The sequence below is a fragment of the Lipophrys pholis genome (assembly GCF_963383615.2).
Source record: "Lipophrys pholis genome assembly, chromosome: 17".
Lineage (NCBI taxonomy): Eukaryota > Metazoa > Chordata > Actinopteri > Blenniiformes > Blenniidae > Lipophrys > Lipophrys pholis.
Window position 1 is genome coordinate 18288461 of NC_137643.1, and position 24344 is coordinate 18312804.

The 24344-nt window shown below is 43.6% G+C and overlaps 1 protein-coding gene across 1 annotated transcript in view; it reads left to right on the top strand.

Annotated features, from left to right (window-relative positions):
• Nucleotides 1-219: 219 nt before the first annotated feature.
• LOC308123195 (thrombospondin type-1 domain-containing protein 7A-like) overlaps nt 220-24344 on the top strand; it is a 142200-nt gene continuing 118075 nt past the window's right edge. The window contains exon 1 of the mRNA XM_080485539.1: nt 220-717. Within this exon, the coding sequence (XP_080341665.1) occupies nt 564-717 (154 nt within the window). The 5' untranslated portion in view covers nt 220-563. The remainder of the gene's footprint in view (nt 718-24344) is intronic.

Here is a 24344-nt window from a genome sequence, read left to right on the forward strand (position 1 = left end):
TTTTAAGCCGGCGTCTTGTTTATTTCCCCACCAACAAACACACAAACATATCTCCACCTGCTTGATCCAGCTGTCTGCTTCGATCAGAGTGCAGAGCAGCTTCACTGAGTCCTTTGAAAACGGCATAAGAGACGAGTGAGAGGGAGGGAGGGAGGGAGGATGGAGAGGGTGGGCGTGTGTGCATGTGAAAGAGAGAGAGAGAGCGAGGGAGAGGGAGAGGGAAGGAGGGAGGGAGGTGCTGCATCAACCCGGCGTACAGCAGCAGCAGCAGCAGCAGCAGCAGCAGGCTGGGCTAACGGATCTATTGTTCCTTGTTTTATTACAACCCAAGCTCATTCTGTCTCATTAGAGGAGCCCGGCGAGAAAACAAGGGAGGAAGAGGAGTGCGTCTTCAGCCCGGGGAAGGATTACTTATTCCTGGACACGCCGGCTCGGACAAAGCAAGAGAGCAAAAAAAGCCACACACACACACTTGAGTCCAGCCAGTGTGTGTTTTTCCTCCCCTTGCCCTCTCGCCTGCATTGGGGGGAAGTACGTTACAGTTTGCCTGCGCGGTGGTGGCCATGGGGCTGGCCGGCAGAGCCGCGGGGACGCCGGGGGTGTTGAAAGGCGCACCGCTCCCCTCTCTGTGGAGGTTTGCGCTGCTCTTTTTCTCCATCTGGGGACTGGATGCACAGACGGCAGGGGAGTCTAAACCTCTCTACATATGGCAAACAGGTACGAGCTCTTCTTCTTCTTCTTCCTCTTCGTCCCTCTCACTCTCTCACTCCATCACCTCCTCCTGATTCCTGGAGAGGCTGAGTTGCTGAATGGATGGGTGTCCCATCCGCGTGCTCCCCTCACGCTCTCGATTAAATATGAACCGGATGAGTAAATGTTTGTGTACATAACAGGGTTCAAGGGAAGCTGGTGAACTTGCTTGGCTTTACTATCTCTTATTTTTGTGCCACTAATTTCTTCTCCACACAGTCCTTCACGTAAAGCAAAAAGAAAAGTTTCTTTCCCCAGCTTTTTTTTCCCCCCCTACTGCATGTGTCAGAGGTGGATGCGCTGGAGCCATCTTGCTACAGTAGAGTCTGGTTTTACATTTACTGCAGTCCCTGAAGTGAGGGTCTCCCCGGCCCCCTTTGGAACAGGGCTCTGAGCGGAGGCAGCAGGGACTCCTCGGCCGCCCCGCACCGCTATTGGACTCATTTATCACTGTTTGACATGTGTGCAATTGATGAGAGCCGGTGCATGTGGAGCTTTTGTGAGTGAGGAAAAGCAGTGAGCCGGAGGAGGCACGGTAAACAGTATTTTCTGTGGTGCTGATGCGAGTGGTTGAGGAATAGCATCTTCGGAGGGGGGCCGCATGATGAGTTTATCTGGAGTCTTGTGGAGTACAGTAGCTGTAAAATGCCAGACCTCCCCTCCCGCCACAACTCCCCCCCACCCCACCCCCAAACAGCCCCCTCCTGCTGCTTTTGCTGCTGCTTTTTTTTTTTTTTTGGGTGGTGCCTACGCTATTGGAGAGCAAGCACATGGTCAGAAGGACACAATACTGATGCATGGTCGATTGAGCGGAGCAGAGGGGTGGGGAAGTGATGGGGCAAGGAGTAAAAGAGGGAGGGCGGGCGGGGGGTGTATCTCCTTTCGACCCCTATTGGGACAGAAGTGCCCTTTGGTTGCAACTAGAGATCAATGTTCTCTTTCTCTGCTGTCTAAAGCTGCGCTTGCCCCCCCCCTGGATCAATGTACTGGTCTTACTGGGATAACCCCCGCCCCCCCACCATCACTATCAGCATCACCACAACCAGTAAGGGCTGATCAATGGGCATCGTCCGGGCAATACAGCTCAACCTGTGTCTGATCGATGCAGGCCCAGGGTGGAGTCTTAAATCTAATCTATGCTGCAACTATCATTAGTTTGCTCTACATGCTATTATCCTCTCAGTCCAACTCCAATTAAAGCCTCACAAAGACACAGTGTTCACTTTGTACACCATCAGTATGGAAACCTCAGCAAGTAGATGCTCATTTTACAAGATATCTGTGTCTCACTGTGTGTGGTTGCCGTGTGGGCGGACGCTAATATAGCCCTTTTTATCACTTTAATGACTTTAGTGCTGCCTATTGTCTGTTAAGAGGGTGACGATGATTTCCACCATCTGTGATGTTGGCACTCCAGATGTCAACACCCTGAGCCCAGAGGTCACCGGAGTGGTCATTTTCTATCAATACACTGTCTTTAATGGAGAGAGGCGCAGACGATGTTAAGAAAAGGGGTTGGAGCTGCAGCGATAACCACGTGGGAATCTCCACCGCCGCTCTTGGCTCGGTTAACACGCCTCTGTTTTCTGAGTGGAGTGCCCCACATGTGAAATGTCAGCGTGCACTGCAGCATTATGCTTTTCCAGTGAGCGCGTCACATCTTCACCCCCTGTGAAAATGTTGGACGGCGTTATTGCTAGGGAACTGCCAATAACAGACTCTGAATGCTGCTTTACCTCCTCATGAAAAATAGATTGTACTTTCCTCACATGAAAGCTGAAAACGGTCACATATTTAAAACTTACGCTTTCCTTTCAAATTGATGTCAGAAACAGGCCGGCTCTTCAAGATTGGTCAAAGGAAACCCCCGAGTTCTTTCCTCTAAAAGTTGTCTTGACTGCAGGGTTGTGATTCGACACCAGCCTCTTGACCCACTCGTTTCTCTATTTTGTCAAATTTATACATCTAACCACTGTGACTCAAAGGTGAAGACATCAGGAGTGACGCAGGGAAGCTCATGGCTTCAGTGTCATAGTGGGGCGATACTGGTAATGTCCTACCGGCAACAAAAAAAGGGGAAAAATCCCCCCAAAATTCCAACCAAGCTGAGTTTTTTAGAGATATTTTGGGCTTCAGAGTGATTGTTTATATTATATTTAATGGATGTTTAATATTAGATATTCACGATAACTATCGGTTCATATCTTATCTGCCCGATATGAGAAAAGCTGACGTCACACAGAGAAGTCAAATAATGAAATATTTTGCTGATAACCACATTATAAATAGCCAACACTGCCGCTCATTTTCAGTCCATTCCTTTGCCGTGTGACGTTGCTTTCCGCTATTGGCCGTGTGCATCATGTCATATTTATACATAAACGTGGAAAATTTGGGCATTTTTCACTCTTTCATAAAAGGACAATGCTATTGCAGTTTGCAATAAATGTTCAGCCAAGAGGTGGTGAAAAGTTTACCAGTTTCAACACATCACACGGACATCTTGGCCTTTCTTTAATCAAGGTGTATCTATAAATGACTAAAAATTACATTTTTGTGAAAAGCAGGACGTTATCGGTGTCAGTTGGAAAAATAAGTTATCGTGCGTCCCAATTTAATATGAATACCCATCATTGTAACACGTTCGGCGATAAGGAAGCCCCTTCGGCTTAATTTGATAAAACAATTGTCTGATGCCTGGTTTGGCACTGTATGGTGGTTACTACTGATATTTTTGTTTTTAATTGTCCAGGAGTGGTTAGATAAGTGCTATTTTTTTTTTTTATGTAAATGTGTGTTTTGGCAGAAAAAAAACACAAAACAACCTAATGAACAGAAAGGAGGGAAAATACAGAAATAGGTCACATTCTCTATAGATTCCACATTGTTTCCCTTTATTGACGGGTTACTTCCCTCCCCTCCCATTTGTTGTTGTTTACCAGCCTCATTGTTCACACCCTGTGCAAAGGAATGGAAATCCTATGGTATTATGTGCCGTACCTCCCACCGTGTTAAAGCAGGGGAGGAGATTAAGGGTAGAAAAACCGGAGCAGATTGGCCAGACAAAGTTAACCTAGATACAGTGTCGACATGTGTATGTGTGTCTATGTGCGTCTCCTCTTGGCCTAAGTGTGTCGGCACTTGGCTCCCCGGTGCCGGTTTGGCTCGCTGACAGGATGGTGGCGGCGGTTGTTGACAAAAATCGCAGTGTAACAATTTTGTTGTTGTTGTTGTTGTTGTTGTGGTTGCGGTTGTGCGCCTGGCTTTGATGTGACATTTCCGTGAGATCTGAGCGCTGTGATCCGTCACCACGTGCTCAGCGCCGCCGAGCGGGAGGGCCGTCTGCCGAGATCTCAAAACAGGAATTATTTAGCGGAGAAGAGTAATTCCTTTCACAGCAACAAATTAGCTACATAGACACCTCTGGTGCAGACGGGCGGCAGAAAGACACTGATGTTCCCTGCAATATCTGCGGAAGTTCTGCTGGGGGGTGGGGGTGGGGGGGAAATTTCACTAAATGCTATTGAAATTTTAGTATTTAATCCATTTAATCATCCCCTGTGGAACATTAGTGAGGCGGATATGTAACCTGACTAAAAATTGCACCATAAAAGAATCGATGTATGTCGGTAACCCCCCCCCCCCCGACACTACCTGCATATGTGTGGAATTTTGTGACAATGTGTAATCTGGCATGGCTGGATGTCCCCTGGCAGACTGTTTGCTTGTTTTGTCTCAGTGTTTGGAGCTCGGGAGCTACAGACAGAAGGTTGGGGATTAGTTTGATTTACTCCTCTGAATGGAGAGGGTTTTTTTTTTCTTCCTGTGAGTTGGAATAGGGAAGTGAATGATGAATAAATCTGCCTTAAATGCGACTTTAGCTGTGAATACCAGGGACATTTTGCCATCGTTTGTACCGGTGATAAGGTAAAGTCATGACAAATATATTTTGATGACATTCGATATCTCAAAGAAAGACCACTGACTCAACATCACCCAGTCATAATGTTCCACTTTTAAAAGAAAGATTTTGGTTATATCTTGCTTTAATAGTGAACAAATACAGGTTTAGTCTTTCCATAATCAATAAAAGTGATTAATGTGGGGAAGGGTTACCTTTGGTAGACACAAAGCATTTGAGCATTTCCATTCATGCGTTAATCTTCAATACCACTCAACTATAACCCAGGGTCATTGCTGGCTGGAGCAGCTGACACTGGGTAAGTGCAGGTCTATAACAAAGAAACAGGTTATTGTACACATGTGCACCAGTGGCCCACTTAGACATTCCTCTCATGTCTGCAGTCTCTGGAGAGAAAGAGGACGGTACTGGAGGAACATTGGAAGAACATGGAAACTCATGCTTACACAGAAAAGTCAGGAATCGGAGGTCCAGATTTAAAATCCATCCATCCATCCATCCATCCATCCATCCATCCATCCATCCATCCATCCATCCATCCATCATTGTCCTAAATAGGAGAATAAATGCAATACAAATATGCATAGATGTTGTGTTGGGTTCCGGTTGGTGCCCATAGAAGGCTGCTTAGGGTGATGCAATGTTTCTCTAGGGCATTTTATAATTCATACAATAAGAAAGAGTTAGGTGCTTGATCATTTAATGCTGCTACAGTTAACTAGGAAATGAAATGAAACGAAATGAAATAGCAGAAAGATGTAGAATTGCATTGTGCCCCCCCCCCCCATCTCTTGTGAAGTTTATTTTTGTTATCTGTGAGCGTAACTTGATGGGACTTGTAAAAAAGAAACTGTTGTGGCTCATGTGTCTGAAAGAAACCCTCCCAGAAGCGATGTTGCTTGTCAATATGATTTATTTATATATATATATTTATTTTTTATTTTTTTTACCAAAGTCCAGCCTGGCACTTTGGTTTTCCTTCAGCCGATGGAGTCGGACAGCGTCCTCTTCCATCGGCGTTGCCAAAAAAAGTGACAGATAATCCAATCAGACAGCGGTGTACCTTGACCTTCACGTTCAGGTTTTCCTTGGCTCTTTGCCTCCTCTTCACACTATCCTCATGTTTCCTCTTACAGCAGCTTTGAGGGCGATTGGCTCCAGCAAAGCGCCTGTAAGCGTTCTAACACTGTTTGCACATGTGTTCAGAAGGTCCGGACTGTTTTCACCTTCAAGAAACTAATCCGGAAGTTTCTTTCAAACATTCTCATATAACCTTGCTCGCTTTCTGGACATTTCTGGAAGATGTGGAAAGGAAGCAGCAGCAGGAATTTCTGACGGGTGGCCACATATAGCAGATGTATATATACTGAATTTAATCATCAGTTTCATGACAAACAGTATGTACACGCTACAAGATGCTACATAGATTTATCCGTTTTGTCTCTTTTCCTCGTGACTCCTGGTTCCCTTGCTTCCTGTCACTCTTCCAAATTCGTAAACGTCTATTTGGACATAACTTTTCTTTAAATTCATTTCAGCCAACTGGTTTACTATCAGAGGTGGCAGGGTTCTATGCCACCCTGATAGAGCCGCCCTGTTTCTGTTTTGTTTTTTTGCTGTTCTCCATGATATATCGAAGGCTTGAATAAGAAACTTGCGTTTCATTTCATCACTTCTCAGAAGGAAGCATTGTTTTCAATAAGCCATAGCGCACAAACTAATCCAACCCCGTCACTCCCCTGGGCAAAAGATCCTGCTTCCAATCCGGCCCGTTTTGGTGCAACCTCTCTGCAACCAGTCTGCTTCATCAATTTGGAAAAAGATTGCCAGTTAAAAACATGCTGAAATACTGGAACACCACATGCTAAGCGATACTGCCGAAGGGGACAAGTGGAAAAATATCAGACAGAAAAATAACAAAAAAAGAAGACAAGCTGTGAAATTATGAGCCAAACTGTCAAACTGTGGCAAATGTCACAATTCACAGATCAGCGCCGTGCTTCCAGCCTGGCAGCCTCTTCTGACTGTGAGTGAACAAAAACACATTTCTTGAACAGTTTTTAGCAACTTGTCTGATCATCTGACTGCAAGTGTTTGTAGCTGTGATGAGCTGTCTTTTCTGATTCCGGAGTCAGGTTTGGCTGAATGTGCCGTATCCCTAAACCGTTTACCGGATGGGTCCGTCCGTCTAACACTTTGCAATTTTGTAAGAAACAAACACATCTTGCTGCATTGCAGAGGTTTTTCTGGATGAACATTGTCACTTCGGACAAAATGAAAACCGGTTTATTTACGGTGATTTGTTCGGGCTTCTTTAAGAGGAGTTGTTGTTGCAAAATGCTAAAATGTGGTACCAACTGGTCCCCGGCGCTGCCAGCGCACACCACAGGGACGAGTGTTTTCCAAAACCGCCCCTGAACAACAAAGACCTCGGCAGAGGAGAACAAACCGGAGCAAAGACTGATGGTAATAAGTGGGGCTGCTCCCCTGTCCAGACCCAGTCAGCTTCTAAAAGAGCTGCTGAATGAAGCCTATTTAGGGCTTTTAAACACACACACACACACACACACACACACACACACACACACACACACACACACACACACACACACACACACACACACACACACACACACACACACACACACACACACACACACACACACACACACACACACACACACACACAGAAAACACAGCACAGTGTCTCTGCATTGTCCTGGCTCGCCGTCCGTCTCTCCTCAGATCCTTTGCTGCAGATGCTCGCGTCCATGTGGCACACAAAAGAGCGAAGAGGCTTCACCTCCAGTCACATGGCCCACGCTTTGTTCCTCCTGCATCTTCTATACCCCCCCCCCCCCCACACACACACACACACGCCGTCACACACTTCCACATTAACCCACCCTCCTCTCTCAAGGCGACCTTTGACCTCAGAGCTGAGAGGGGTCTCCAGAGGGTAGGAAAAGTAGAAAGGAAGCTGTGACGGGGGTTGAAATATAGCAGCTTCAACAGATCAAGTGTCAAGGGCTTAATTCAGCCATTTACACCCGTCCGTTTGATGGGGTGCAGGTGAAGTGGAGGGCGACGGAATTAAATGTCCCAACATGACGTAGTCCTCATATTTTCAATGTAAACATCCCTGTGACCTATTTCTATCCATGATTAGATGTGATGAACCATTTAAGCTGAAATAGGAAAAAAAAAAAGGAAATAAACTAATCAAGGTCAGTGTAATACATGCAAAGAATTAATTTGACTTATTGTCATCAACATGTTTTTGCTATTATTACCTTTTTCCTAATCAGTCTTAAAAATCGCCAGCTTTATTCAGCTTTATTCATGACGGAGAGGAAACGACAACCAAGAGAACAGATACTGGATTTTTCTTTACTCAAACCAGACCTGGCTCTGGACGCAAACCTGAACAATGTAATGTGGGGGGATCTGATACCAGTAATTTGTTGTAACTACAACACGAAATCTTTCAGAAGCTTCAGCAGAATGTTAAATATATCAAATCAAATGATGATGACGTCATCAGGTTTACAATGTTTGACATCAATGTCACATTTTTATCTTGTTGTGGGGATTCACTCTCGTTTTTGCTTAATTGAAGCAAATGTCTCTTTTCTTCAATGGTCAAGCACTCAGACATTCTCATCGAATAAATAGGGGATGTCATTAATGTATGTGGAAGGTCTTGACATCTGGCCTCCTCGGTCAGCTGCTTTACTAGATAGTTCAGGATAAACCATCGAAGTGATGGTTATAAGCTAAGTGAGTCTCGTTGCTATCAGCTTATCCAGTCCCCTCTGACATCTTTAATAGTTAATACTCGTCAGATCTGAAGGCTTAAGGCCCTTCACTCTGTAAGCTGCTCTAGAAAATCTTGTATTGTACTTCCTGCTGCAAAAGTTGGTTAGAATTCAGTCAGATTCTTAATTTGGTTTCAAAAACTCTTGTTACTTGAAAGTGAAGGTTGACTTTTTCTCACTGGACGCCCATCCACCCCGCTCTCCTCGGGATACACACCTAACAGTCATTTATGCTGTAAACATCACCGCCTTTACTCTTCCATGTGTCCAATGTGTGAGATTGAACTTTTGACACTCAACCCACCAGAGTTGCTGTTTCCACAGCAATAGGAAGTCAACGTTAACTACGGCGGCGATAGAAGGAAGAGGCATTGACGTTGGTCTTAAGAAGGAGCTCAATTGACCGTAGAGCTGCTCGTCATTTACTGCCACTATATGGCCACGGGTGGTACTGCAACATTGGGCCATATTTGAGTGTGGACGAGAGGTATTGTGCTTATTTATGTCTTACATTGAGCTTAAATGAGCCTTTACTACATTTAATTTACATCTGACATTTTTTTTCCACACAACCGCCACTTGAGGGCACAAACATTGCGAGGGGAAATAAAGAAGTGCTCGCTGGGAGCTGCACAGCAGGTTCCCACAGCTCCCTCGGGATGCGTTGAATGCAGAGAATAAATTATGCTGTACATTTGGTTTAAGTGTGATACATATAGCATTCTTCTTCTTCTTCTTGGATTGGATAGTTTGTTTCATAGACTTCATTAACCTCAGAAAGAGACGTTCTAATGTGGCTTCAGCTAACACAAGATAATCAGGTGGTACTCATGAGTATCCTAGTGGAGAGCAATTTAACAAAACCCTCAAGTTTAGAGATTATAATCAAAGTAACTAATTTCTCTGTTCTTCAGTAATAACAAAAATAAGCCTCCTTCCTGATTTGTTCACTGACTTGTTAGCTCAATGGGAAGCACTCCAGGTAGCAATAAACTGGAATTACTCCTTAATAGCTGCAGGAACTCTTGACAATTACCAGTGTTTTTATTCCTTGACAATCCCTCTTATGGTTGTATGTAAGGTGCCTTCCCCCCTCCACTTCAGTAGAACTCTGTTGTTCACCGCTAAATATCAACTGCTACTTCAATCAGAACCTTACAAGATAGACTCAGAGATGTCCAGTTACTGTGAATTATTCCACAATCAATTTATTTTTGGTTTTCCTACATTTTGGACTGACTCACTGGAAGCCTATTGATTATCTCATTTCACTGCGACGGCACACGAGCCCTTGTTTGTAAAATGTCGGCGCGTGTTGACGGGACTCTCATGAATGTGGCACCGTGTGCAGCTCCAGAGGGGGGGGGGGGGGGGGGGGGGGGGGGACAAAAATACTCTTTTCCTCCGGTGAATGTTTGAATTTTACCATATGGATGTTCGGGAGTAATTAAAACAAGGCTGTTTTGAAGCGACACCATCAGATCGTCCTGAAAACTCAGATCTAAAAGAAGTTCTGTCAAGGCGGGAAGGAGGCGGCCATAATGTTTCGAGCTTTTCCCCGGGCTTCATCAAGTGCCAAATTGCAGCCGTTATTCTCTGTGATTCTTGCAGAATCCAGCTGTTGGGTTGTGCCCGGCGGGACGCTGCAGGTGGGGGCGGGCCGCAAACGCTGGCAAACACAGGTGCTCGACTCCGGCTCTTTGTTTGTCTTTCGGCTGTCTGTCGTCTCTAATCGTCTCTCTAATCCCCATTAACGCTCGCGTGCTCTCGTTTCTCCCTTCTCTCACTTGACAAGTAAAAAGAATTTATAACGCGCGGTAAAGGATCCTCAACACCCTCGCGAAAGCGGAGCGACCGCGTGATTCTTCGTGCACCAACTGACTTCCCATTTCACTCTTTTGCGTTTGTTTCTCAGTCTCACACACACACACACACACACACACACACACACACACACACACACACACACACACACACACACACACACACACACACACACACACACACACACACACACACACACACACACACACAGGAGGCTGGGCTTTGTGCTGAAAGTGTGTTTGCTTCATTACGCTGTGTGAGTGTGTGGATGGTGGGGGAGGAGTGTTGCTGTCAGGAGCCTGCCTACAGGCGGTGGACACGGGGAGGCTGAGTAATTACCCAGGAGTGGCTCTGGTTGTAATCTGGGTACCACTCCACTGCATGCCCACCACTTTGTCTGCTGACTGACAAGAGGCCGGTCAGAACAACACACACGCATTAAATTTTGCTGATAAATGAGTGTACAGACATACAGGGCGTACTATTACTAACAAGGGCACCAACAAGGGCACCTGTCTGAAGTACTCGACCCCCCCCTCCTCCCGGGAGCCACATTGTTTTTCACTTCCAGTGTTTGAAAGTGTTGACACAATCATAGACCGGAGAAAAAACATCCACTGTACCGTAGTGAAGTGATTACAGAGAGATGAGCCTCCACACACTCCTCTGCCCTAGTCAGAGCAGCTCGCTGAACAAATACGACATTAAATTATGAATATAGGCAAACATTGGAACCGCTTCCCAGTGACGTCTTTCAACCAGAGCAGCCAGAAGGAAACATGGCGTCCAGGCGGCACTCACACTACAAACATTTGGTTCCGTTTGAGGAGAAAGAACGACGACAGGACAACTTGTAATAAAGTGGATGTTTCATCACAGGGAGGAAATGCGTCCAACACGCAGAAGCATTCTCACACAGCAGCGAGAACTTTGAAAGAATGTCGTGCTTTTAATCGTCTCCGGAGTGAATCTCAACCCAGCAGCCGCAGCGATGACTCGTCTTCTGCTTTTAATTCTGCAGGCTTCGTTCCCACATGAGAACCGATAAGAGAATCGATAATAGAACCGAATCGTTGGGCAGAATCCAAAATGGAATCAGGGTCGTAAGAATGTGATCAATTCCCATGTCGTCTTGAAGAGGGTGCACATTGTAGCTCCCTGGGTTTGGGTTCCTTCTGTGAGGAGTTTGCGTGTTCTCCATGTTTGTACGTATGATGTACGATTGTACATTCTACTGCAAGCAGAGTTCAGGAGGCAATCAAGTCGTTTTGAGGAATCGTCACATCGTTCATCAGCTGCTGACGACAAGGCTAAAGAGGTCATGTGCTTTTTCTCTGAGCGGGTTAAAACTGCTGAGTAATGCTAAATCAAACTGAAACATGCAAACCAGTGTTAATGTTGACAACAAATTCTGATTTAGTCTTAGTCTTTTGAGTAACGCCCCATTTAGTTTTAGTCTTCGTTTAGTTTAGTCGACTAAATATCGTAAGAGTTTCAGTCTGCTGTAGAATGGTATTCAAGTTTCAATGCATTTTATTTTATTTTTAATGTGAAAAACACGAGCATGGCATTCTCACAAAAGATTTGAAAACAAGCGGCCAATCCTCTGGGAAACGCGCACGCACACACGTCATATACTACCATTGAATATTTGAACTCATATTAGTTCAGAGAGTCAATCAACAAGCAAGTTTCTTTTAGCTTCTCTATTATTCCAGATTTAGTAGAAACCAGTGGTTTATCTGATAAAGTAACCTCAGCGCGTGTGTTTGCCTTCACGTGTGTTTCTGGATGAGAGTCTGTCAGTGTCGCTTTTGAGTTTTTCCTGCGATTTCTGTTCCACACGGTTTACAGACGGTCTTCTGTTTGACCAGATGTCATTTCCGTAGTTTTGTGACCTGCTGCACGTCGGTGCTCTCTGATCAGCTCTGATTGGATCTCTTGTCCGTCCCTCACGTGTTTGTCTCGTTTTGATTCGTCGACTAAAGTCTTCTATTTCGTCAGAGTCTTCATTTTCATGTCTTGCTTTTTATTTAGTTTTTATGAAGTCTTTGTCAGTGAAAAAGGTCAGTTGACTAATATTTTTCGTCAGAGTCTTAGTCAACGAAATTAACACTGACGCAACCTGGAACATTGCCTCTGCGGGAGGTGAAGAGTGTTTGTCCATTTTCTTTATAATCCTACATTGTTAAAGCGTTTCTGTACATGTACACGTTCAGCAGGTTTCACACAATCAATACCATCGACTCACACAGACATCACAAATTAATCTAGTCTCTTTGGATCATGGGATAAAAATAGAATGGAGGATAAGAAAAGATATGGGATATTTTATTGCCTGTATTTGGTTTAATAACACTTCGTAATGCTTTTCCTGTCCATCTTAATACTGCAACAAGGCATCCAAGACACCCTTGGATGTTTACAGGTACTGTACAGATTAAACAAAAAGAAGCAAACATGCATGACGCGGGACTCAGATGTCCATCAGAGAAAGTTTACTTAAGAGGGTGTAATGGCCTTAGCACTGTGTCCTATTTCTTTCATAGTAGCGCTGCTATGAACCAGTTGAAAGAGTTTAGTGGAGATTGTGCAGTCTGTCACTACAATAATTCAGTCGAGGGTCACATTGCATCTAGTCTCAGCCCATATTAAGCAACGGGAAGAGCAAAACCCGTTCAAGTCACCAGACCGTGAGAATGTATCATCTATTGCCCCTTCCCTGGTTCATGATGACTACTTTATAGGAAATCACACAACTGTTCTTACAAACATCACGAAACATAAGCATGCTTTTTACATATTTACCCCCATGGTATTGGTTTGATGTTAAAGCTATTTCGTTGGCTGCACAGTACGGCAGCAGATTTCTTGTTATCATTTCTACTTTCACGGAGAAGGTGCGACACCCAGTGGACAGATGAGCAAATAATGGTTTAATTTAATAAAAAAAAATTTAAAAACCTACTTCTGTCCTTTTCACAAGGTTTGCAGGTCATCCCTCTGGCTCTCTGACTGACGTCTCCTGCAGGCTGGTTGTGGTGGCGTTAACACATACACACACACGGGTGTTGGTAGCCGAATCATATGTCAACGTGGCATTATAATGGAGCAGGAAAACATTCAAATTAGAACCAGCGGCCGACCAGCAGAACCAACCCTCCCACCTGAGTGAGATGATTTAAAAAAAGTACAAGAACATCCTCGAGCTACGCTGGTTTCACATCGAAGGTTGAGAAATGTGTTTTACACCATGGAGACGGTTTAAGTTGAGCTTTTTTTTTCTTTTCTTTTTTCTCCCCTTCAGCAACCGGTTGTTGCTATTCTTTTTGTAACTTGATCGTGTCTTAACTTTAAGTGCCTTGAAATGTGATTGTGCACTGTGTACCAGGAACTGAATTTAATTTAATAGAACGGCTTGCTGTTGAGATGTTCTTGTACTTTACTCGCCGCTACCTTCTCAAGTCGTTTCGCATTCATGGCAATGTTTCCCCGGGCGTGCGAGCCCAACGAATAATAAACCGGTCAGTTCCTAAAATTCCCACCAAGTCCTGTCCTGTCAGCAATCAAAAACCCATCTTCTCTATAATGAGCGTCAAACACGAAAAGATTGGAAAAAAAAAAAAAAAGCGAGCGGCTCCAGACAAATGCATTAATCGTGAGGTTCACTGAGGTTTTGAACAATATCAAGCCCAATAAACCACCTCACAGAGATTTTAGCGCGTGACTCTGCCGTCAGATAAACCCTCGTTTCCTCCCGGTGACATCGTGCTGCCCATGTGGCTCCGCTCACGCTGGGAATTGTGCCACGGGATTGGCATAAGACGCGTAAAGAGCTTTTAATCGCTGTGCTTCCTCTCCCTGTCCTCCGACTCCAAGGTGCCCTTCAATGTCACTCACATTCAGAAGAACGTTGTTTTATTGTCTTTCTAGCTTTTTTTTTTTTTTTATCTTCTTTTCTACACATCTCTTTTCTCTTCTTGTAACGTTTAAATACGCGTCCTCTCAGATTCAGGCCTGCCGGCATTACCTGTGTTTATGCTCCCCGCTCTGCCGGCCACCGGCTTGTCAGCAACTTTGAACGACGACAACCTGCCTGAACGCGGCTGTACAAATCACTTGTGATTGACTACAAGCAGCGTTACTCTTGGAACAGCATCTCTACACAGCAACGCTGTTCTGGCAGACCCTTAATGACTCACATACAGGTAATGATGCCTGGGACTATTTTAGCTCCGTGTGATGTGGTATAAATAGCCAAGGAGCTGACACGAGCAGAGATTCACCTCTGGCTGTCAGAACTGTGAGGCTCAGCGATACGAAGGGGAGCAGGCAAGCGCGTGAGACAACTATAAGACGTGCTCATCTCGATTCCTTCAGCTATGAAAATGACTGCAATCGGGAGGAAATTTAAACATGCATTTACTCGGTGAACGTAACGCCACTGATTCAAGGAGCCAGTGCATTTCTACTGTTTCTACTGTATTTGTTGAGGCGGTGTCTTGCAGCCGGCCTGAATCATGAACATGTCACGCTCCATTACACTCTTTATGCGGCACGCTTGATTCTAAACACTACCTCCATTGCTGATTCAACAAGCAGACAAACCGCGTTTGCATACAGATCACGTCTCCAAAAGCTCCATGTTTTGTGTTTGTTTGTTGAGTTTCAAATGATGTGTCCTGGACAACTAAAGGGCGACTGGTATCATCTAGTTGTTTTGCTTAGCAGCACCAGCCAGTAGCAGCAGTTCATCAAATCGACGTAAAGATATATTTCTCTAAAAGTTGAATCAATATAATGTCAAAACAATTATCCTGATTAAATCGGCATGAATAAACTTTAAACTAAGTTTACATTATTAATTTTGCACATTCTTCCTAAAGAAAAAAAACAAACTGTTTGCATTTGAATGGAGTTAATCGACGTGAACGCAGCAGAGGCAGTGAAACAAAGACAGATATGTAATGTGAAGTGTTTCTCTTGCGTGTGAGCCAACGCTAAAGAAAATTTTTTGAGCACTGACGGCACTTTTAAGTGCACTCATCGCTGTTTTATTCATCAGCTCTTGGAGGCAGCAGCTCCCTGGAAGTCGCAAACACAGTTGCAGCAGTCGTCGTCGGCCTAATGAGGCCCCGAGGAGGCCGCGCCAGTCAAAACACAACGCAGGGCCGCGGCGAGCAAGGCAGCCCGACTTCGGTTTCACAGAGATGCCACAGACACAAACCGGCAGAGAGAATCGAGCCTTAATGTGAAGTCGAACTTAAGTTACAATTCGTTGAGAAAATGATTCCTTTCTGTTACTCTCAGGCATTTTGATCTGTGGTCGTCTCCCGAGCGAGTTGAGTCAGTTTGGAGAAACTTACAAACACTGGAGGGGAAAACGAATGCAGTTATCTTTCATTTCCAAAACTTTACAGTGAAGCCAAACACAGACACATCCAGTTAGGTGCTAGTAGTACTCGTAGTAATCGTTTGTTTGGTCAAACAAATACACAAGCGGCAACAAAAAATGCAACAACAAAGAAAAAAGATCAATACAAACGGAGGAAGACTGAAGGTTTGAAGTTTAACCTATTTTGCCCTGTACATCATATACATAAAACTTCTGCAATCCAAGTAACAGAAACAACAAAACCAACAAAAACCTGCATTTCCTTTACCATTCCTGAGAAAGCAAACATTAACTGACACAGACTAACACAGTAACTTTTAATCTCGTTCTTCCTGAGCTCGATATTTATCCCAAAGTGGTGAGCTTCAACAGCCTTTTAGATGTTTTAAGCGTACCCGTTATCGTCTAAGTTGATAGTAATCATAATGATTACACGTTTTGTTTATAAAGCACTTTACTTTTGATAAACAAGTCCCAAAGTGCTACAGTAAAAGCATATTTAAATAAAATGGATTAGAAACGGATTACAAACACAATAAAATCACAGCTGGCAGCAGGGTCAGGACACCTTCAGACGTCCAGTCGTGTCCATGTCCATCGCTGTTTACCTGAAAACTGCTGGAAGTGCAATTTCGCAATAATTAAATGTATTATTTATTATTATTAAGCCGTGTTTAATTTGAAGAAAATCTTGACTCTTCCTCTACCTCATCCTCCTGAAAATAGCAACTTTCTTTCTCCTTTTTCCTAAAATATAATACATCCACAGTCCTAAAACTACATTTGAATTTCCAGGCAGTATATTTAAACTATATTTCAACAACCACTGCAACACGGATATATTTAATAAGCTTCAAACGCTTTAAAATGTTCTAACATCTCGATTTCTCTCAGGAAATGTAGCCCTTGTCAGTTTTATTTTTTGGAATGAATATAGGACAGATTATTTGTATGAGAACAGTCTGCAGTGTTGGGTGGCTGCAGGGTTGGAGGTGGAAAAAGTACCCACACTGAAATAAACTCCTCCTCCACTGGTGGAGCTCAGAGATCTTAACTGAACCTGGCCATCAGGAATGGATCGGGTTCTCTCATATTGCCCGAGCAATTGAAATGCCTGATTCTATTAAACTCTCCTGGCTGGATTATCAGTGCGATCAAAGGAGAACCACTTTCTCCTCCTTTCTAGATATAGATCCAAAGTGTGCAGGGGAAGTCATCCAGTGTCAGGTTTGACTTTGGTATTTGTTTAAAGCTGACGATTGCCTTTACCTTCATTCTAAGAACTAACCTGCTTCTTTTTAGATGGTTTCTCATGGGACTATAGGCAATGTTTCACTTTAATGACATAAATTAAATTGCAATGTTTTGGCCTAATTAAAAGTCATAATTCACCTTGATGCATAAACTGATGAAGGTTGTTTCATGATGTTAAAATAAGGATTTATATTCAGAAGCAGGTAGAATGCGGCAGACTGGAGGTAGAAAATGTGTGCATGCTTTCTTATAGTAGCGTTATTTTTCATGTAAATGAGCTGTGTTCCCTTTTTTCAATAGTTTGTTGAAGCATGAGGCGTAATGATTGGTTCGAGTGAGCATGAGACGGTCTTCTTCTCTGGTTCTGCTTCTTTTTTTTCCTTCTTTGTTCAACTTTTGCCCTTCTTGTACATTTCTGTCAGACCGGTTGGATATGATCTCAAACAGGGATCCAGAAACTGTTTTGCCTAAATCGACCCTTCAAGTCCTTGAAAAACCAGAATGTGCGACTGACAACTTTCACACATTAACACACCGAATATTTCAGTTGGATTGCTGGAGATTGTAGCGTTGACCACTGCCTATCAGTGGTGATAAAAGTTTCTCCAACCCTAAACCCCATGGTACTAAGGTGACTTTTCTGCTGGTGTGGAAGATAACCTCGATCGAAACATTGCAGGTTCAATCTCCCAATATGTTGAAGTGTCTTTCAGCAAGATGACAAATTGCTCCCAATGGATGAATTCAGCTTCTTGCATGGCAACCGTGGTGTGAATGGATGAATATGGCTCACAATGTAAAGTGCCATGGCGGCTGACAACTCAGTAGAACAGCGTTATACGAGTGGACAGATTTAGAATTTCTACTTCCGCCAGTGGATGTTGATGAAGCCTTCTTCTCTCCAGGAGGTCCTTTGGTTGGTTTGTGATCGTTTGCCTGGATTTTTTTGCGTGAGATCTTGTTCCGTGTCAACCAGGCGACTGATGGGTGGCGTCCCGTTGCAGTCTGGGTGGAGACGGTCTCACAGAGGTAAACGTCTCTCATCTATACTCTGGTAGCGGTGTCTTCACCTCCTTAATTGGTCGCTTGTTAATTAGAAGGCGGAGGGATCGTCAATATTCCTGCTCATGGAGGCGGAGACTGTAAAATGAAGAACTTCAGGGCCTCGACTGTTCGGCGGGTCCGATGCCGGTGGTGAAGTCAGGGTGCAGCTCAGGGGGGCGTTCGTCCCAGTGACGGCTGCCAATCAAAAAGCAGGTCAAGCTGGAATGGTCATAATTTGACAGCAGCCTTATTGCAAGAAAACAACAAAATGAAAACACTTAATTAAAAGTATCTCGACATTTAGACTGAACACTCACGGCGGTCCCCGCGTGAATGACACTGAAAGCACCAAAAAAAAGCTCGGCAGGACGTCTTTAAGTGAGTCACAGGCTGCAGTCAATCCATCATACTTACCGCAGCCGCTGAGCCATTCTCCCCAAAGACTATCTCTTCAAATCATTCCTCACTTTCTTCCCCATAATGCACCATTACCCATAACCCATTGGGCACCCTCCAACCAACACTGGCTCATCAGGTTTGTGCCGCGTGGGACTCATGGCTCGTGGCTCCGTCCAGACTCATTGGCTCCTGTGTGGACAGAAAGTAACGAACAGTCCCAGCTTTGGTGTTTTTGTCTTATCCGCAGGACATAATTCATATTCATTTCATCCTTTTTTTTTTTTTTTTTTTTAAAAGTAGTATTACAGCTATCATGATTCAAATGGCCTGAAGTCTACGTGGCTTTTCTATTCTGTTTCAAGTGAATAAATCAATCTAGGAAAAAAACATTTTCCCACATTTTTTTTCTTCATGTCCACGTAACAAATCTTGTAATCATGAAGACATTACATGACGATTATCGTTGTGTGTTCTTCTTTCAGCAGTCCTGCCGCAAAGTGTGAAGACGTGTTGGTCCGAGCAAAGCTTGTGTTGCTGTGAGGCTCGTGTCTCAGCTTCTTTTGTGGTAATTCGTGTTGCTAATGACGGTTTTTGTTCAGACCAAGATCTTTACAGTCAAGTAGCACGCCCTCTTTGAACATTCGAAATGCAGCGCACAGAAAAATCAAAGTAAAAGACGGCCGGTACATACATTATTCCAGTAACCCAAAAGAATCCCAGAGTGCAGATATCAGTATGCATGAATGGATTTCAAAGTGCCCGTGTTGCTTAACGATTCCTCTTCAGGATGTATTATAAAGGCTGGGTAATATGTGCTCCTGTTTCTCATTGAGAAGCTTCTCTGCTCAGTTTCAGATGAAAAAAAAAAAAAGGTTCAGTAAAAGGTGCACGGTCATGCGAATTAATCAAAAACTGCTTGCAAAATAGCGGTCTCAGTGGCAGGGGAAAACTGGATGGGGATAGTTGTTGGGTTATTCTTATTATTTTTCTTTGTTCCTTTGAGGAAACACTGAATGCCTCTTGAGATTTTGTGCGGTCAGTCTGCAGAGTGCAGCTAAACATCTGTTCACTGTTGGATTACAGCAACAAAACAGTTGGAAAATCACAAGACAAGATTCCTTTACCTGCCAACATGGTGGCTGAAGCCTTGGTGATGGCATTCCACAGAACAGGAGTTACAACAACAACAACAACAAATCAATAACTCACACAGAAGCAACCCGGCACAGTGGCTGTTCAGAGGCGGCGCAAGAACATTGAAGAGGCACTGATGGTTCTTTGATCGCACGCATGAGTTTTCTTTTATGTCCAAGGTCTTTATTGTGGAACGCAACAAAACTGCAGTTCATCCATCAGAGAAGTCTGGTGAGTTACTTTTCTCTCCACATAGTGGCTCAAACACTCATCGTTTGTCCTTTTATTGAGCAGCTTCTGTTGTCTCCAAAGCATCAATGATGAGTTCAGGATGAGCTGATGACATGGAAAATTACTTGCAAAACAAAATGAAATCGGTGCTCAGTGGTGGGAAAGTGTAAGGACTCTGTTATTAGGGTCTTATATGAAGCTGATTTGACACTGAAAGCAACTTCCTGTCCAGCCTCATGGCCGCGGTGTCGCCGTGTATTGTTTGGTGGCGCTGCCTGCCTCCACCCGCCCCCGTCTGACCAACGCCATTGTGTGTGTGTGTGTGTGTGTGTGTGTGTGTGTGTGTGTGTGTGTGTGTGTGTGTGTGTGTGTGTGTGTGTGTGTGTGTGTGTGTGTGTGTGTGTGTGTGTGTGTGTGTGCGTGTGCGTGTGTGTGTGCAGTTCCTGCTACGTCTGTTTCACACCACTGGCCAGTGAAATAAAACAGTTCGACATCACACACACACACACACACACACACACACACACACACACACACACACACACACACACACACACACACACACACACACACACACACACACACACACACACACACACACACACACCCACCCTGTCACATCATTAGGACTCTGTTTCTGCACGCTGCTTCACTCAGTCTGATTGTTCGTAACCTCTCAGAAAATGATTCCTTACAATTCATCATGCGCCGCCGCCGCCACGCTGAACAAAATGTCACGGCCGAGAGGCGCGCCGCCTCCACGATAGCTGTAATTTTCTGGCCGCTTGAGGCTCTAATGGCGAGCGAACTTGACAGGTGGAATTGGTAAGTGTTGGTGTCTGATTTGCTTTTACACAAAAGGCCGACAGCGAGGGTGAAGGTTTCCGTTGACCCGTGGTGATGTGTGACCGGTTGGCCATTTTACTGAATCCTAGGACACGAGACGGTTGAAGCACACTGAACACACTGCAGACGAAGTGACCACAAACAGCCTCCTGACCTACCGATGCACTTGTGTGCTTCTCCAGCTGGACTTGAGAGACCAGGATCGACTCACAGGTTCATCGTTAGTTTAACTCACAAAAAACACAAATTCTGCTGCTTCATAGACAGACCGAGGATTAACGGACAATATTATCATACCAGAATTTATAATATTGTCAAACTCATTATCTTATTTTGAAATTATTATTACTGTTATTGTTTTTCATACTTATTGTTTGTATTCGTTTTGCTGCTCTTTTATCACTATTACAGATTTTGCCATTGTTGGGTAGTTAAAGATTGTAAAAGGCGTTTCCTCAGCTGGCTCCCCACAACTTTTATAGGTGGACTTCATTCCATCATATTTTCTCAGTTGTATCTTCTTAAATCTTCTCTAAATCTGTTCTCGTCTTTCGGAATATTTCTTCTTTCCACATTGCATATTTTTTTCTCTCTTTCTTTTTTTCAGATGTATTTACTGTAAAGCTCCGATATGTATGTTAACTTGCTTTACTGACGAGTCCATCCAAATAGCATAAAGATGCAAACAAACAGGGAAAAGATTCTGTTTACATCCGAGCTTTTTTGTGGAAACAGTCCAACATGCACTGAACTGAAAAACAGACTCTTAAGAAATCCTTCCCCTATCGTACAAAATTGTTGTTCTTTTCTAGTAAAATCAACCAACCAGCTCCCTTGTTTATGGAAATAATCTTGCTTCCTCTGTTATTTTCCCACCCTAGTCTTGAGAGTACCAAGGACATCTCGAGGACTTGATTACTTTACATTCTGCCCTTGTGAATAATTTTTCTGGTTCAGCGACGTCAGTTTGAAGACGGTAAAAAGTTCAGGGTTCAAATACACCAGTTTCTACCTGAATGAGCTCAGTTACAGCAGAGCTCGGTTGTTTCGCCCACACGAGTAGATGGAACCGTTTCCTCCGACTCCTCGGGGCAGTTTGTTCCGTCAGATTAATTCTCTGATAATTACAACTTCTTAACACAATTACTGTGGATGTAAGTAGTTACTAAATCTGACTTGAGAGGAGTGTCACATAATTGTGGTGATCAGAAGATGAATGGAGCTTTTTCTTCTGTATCTTCTGGACCAATCCTCTTGTGATTCGGTCAGAAAAAACAAAAACAAAAAAATCCTGTGTGGCCATTAACTTCATCTTCTCTTTCCATGAACCTCTGTGTTTAAGACTCTCAATATTTTTGAACGAATTGAATCTATGATTTTGTCTGTGCTATATCTAAGCAAATGAAAGAATAAATGTGGCAGAAGGATAAACCACCAGCAGCAACCAGTGTGACACATGCTGTGGACTTATCTGGTTAATGTGAGATCTGAGTGGAGGATCAAGGCTCATCTGGTCACTATTTGAACTGGAAATATGCACATTCAGCAATTGTTTAACAATAAAACATAATTGAAATGATTGCAATCATACAGAAAATGTAGAGCACATGGCAGTGGACCAGTATTTGTTTAATACTTTAATATGCAATTTTTCTGCCGGCCCCCCGGCCAGATGTCCCCAGCACGCAAGCTACTATTTATTTATTTATTTATTTATTTATTTATTTATTTATTTATTTATTTATTTATTTATTTATTTATTTATTTATTTACATTATGTCTATATCATATTATTTTCCTATTCTATTTTACCCTTTACTTCAAATTTTATTCTATTTCATCCTTCACTATTCATGTTTTTCACGTCGACTGGAGCCTCAGGAACCAGCGTATCTAAAGAGGCGTACTGGTGTGACATTTCAAAAAAATCCTTGATTCTCTGAATAAGGAAGAAACTCTTTTTCCACATCCTTTCACAAGTACTGTGTACTCCCAGTACTTGTAAAAGCTCTATTTCAGCCGTCAAAGTAACAGGTCAAACCAAACGTTTGATTCAGATTGTGCAATTTGCTTTTATGGACGTCGAGATCTGAGCAGGTGAGAAAGTATCAGCGACAATGACTTGAATGAGGAAGATGTGTGGCGATGAAAGGAGGGCTGCTTCTGAACTCGGACGTTGAGTGTATTTCCTGTCAGTCCGTGTCGCTCAATCGCTTTGAGTTTCTCCAGTGTTTCAGCTCCTCAGACAGTTTGTGTTTGCAGAATAGCAAATTGAGTAAAAGAATGAGAGGCGGTTAAAAACAATAAATAAAGTTCTTAAAAAAAAAGAACTGATCTGGTTCAGGGAGAAAAGGAGTTCTGGTTTTCTGTTCTACTTTAACTTTGTCAGTTAATCAGCAGGATTCTGGTCTGAATCAACCGGGAACAGATCTAAAGCAGTGGCTGACCAATCCGCACCCCCTCATCTGGCTCTGGGCTCTCACTGGGGATTCAGCATTAAGTGCCGCAGCCTCTCCTCCTCTTCATCCTCCTCCTCCTTCTCTTGCTCTTCCCCCTCCTGCCCATCTTCCTCTTCCGCCTCCTGCTCCTCCTCCTGCTCCTCTGGCCTGGTGGAGATGTGAGCATCCCAGAGAGGCTGACCCCGACAGCTCCCTCCCCGTCCGTCGGCTTTGTGCTGATGTGGGGTTTTTTTTCTTAATGAGACGACGTCCAGCGGCTCAGCGGGCGGATGAAGCTCAGTGCAGCGAGCTAATTACACCAGGAGGCCGTCGCTTCCTCGTCGGCTTTCATTACATCGTCTTGTTCCGTCGGTCCAGGTCTCTGAATTCCTCCTCAAGCCAGGGAGCAGCCAGCAATCTCATTTACATTCACATGTCAAGTTTACTGTACAAAGAGGTTTCTGTAAAGCCCATTCCTGAAATCATAGAGGCCAGAGGGATTTCAATTTCATATGGGTTTTTATTCTCTATTTTTAATGTTTTACTTTTCCGTCCGAAATGGTCAAGACGTCTAATTTTGTCCATAATTTCATCCAAACATTAAGAGATTAAGGGATTAAAAGTGTCGAGAAAGTCATTTTCATTGAATAAACCACATCTCTGTTCATTAATGTAATCAATCATTTCCAATTTAATTTGTTCATAAAGAACGATGTAATTTATTTAAATTTAAACCTATCTGGAGAATATAAGAAAATTGCAACAGATAAGTTTGGATATTTTGTGAATGATCTACTTTTATAGTTATAATACAACTTCTGAAGCTAATATCCAACAAATCCACAACAAATCCACAACTATATGTAGATTAAACAAGTAGTTGTAAATGCTTTTTTCATCAAACCGTTCCAATAATAATTTATAATAATACTTCTGGTATTATGTTGATAAATTGAACGTAATGTAAATGTAATAAAGGCTGCAGGGCTTCACATTCTGATGAATCTGCCTTGAGCAGATTTCCTACAGTGGGTTTTTTTTGTGTGTTTTTTTTAACTCTACACATCCCAACAACGCTTCAAAATCATAATAACCCAGGCATTGTACACCTCCTGGGTCTTGTAAGGAGCTGGAGTGATTTTCACCAGAAGAAAAGTACTTCTTAATATCAGTCTGTGAAACGCATACTCACGGTGCATGTCGAACTCTGTGTAACTAAGTTAGTATTTGGTTAGTTGGTTTGCCGCGTTGATTTAGTCTCCAGGTGGGATGGAAGAACCACCCACGTG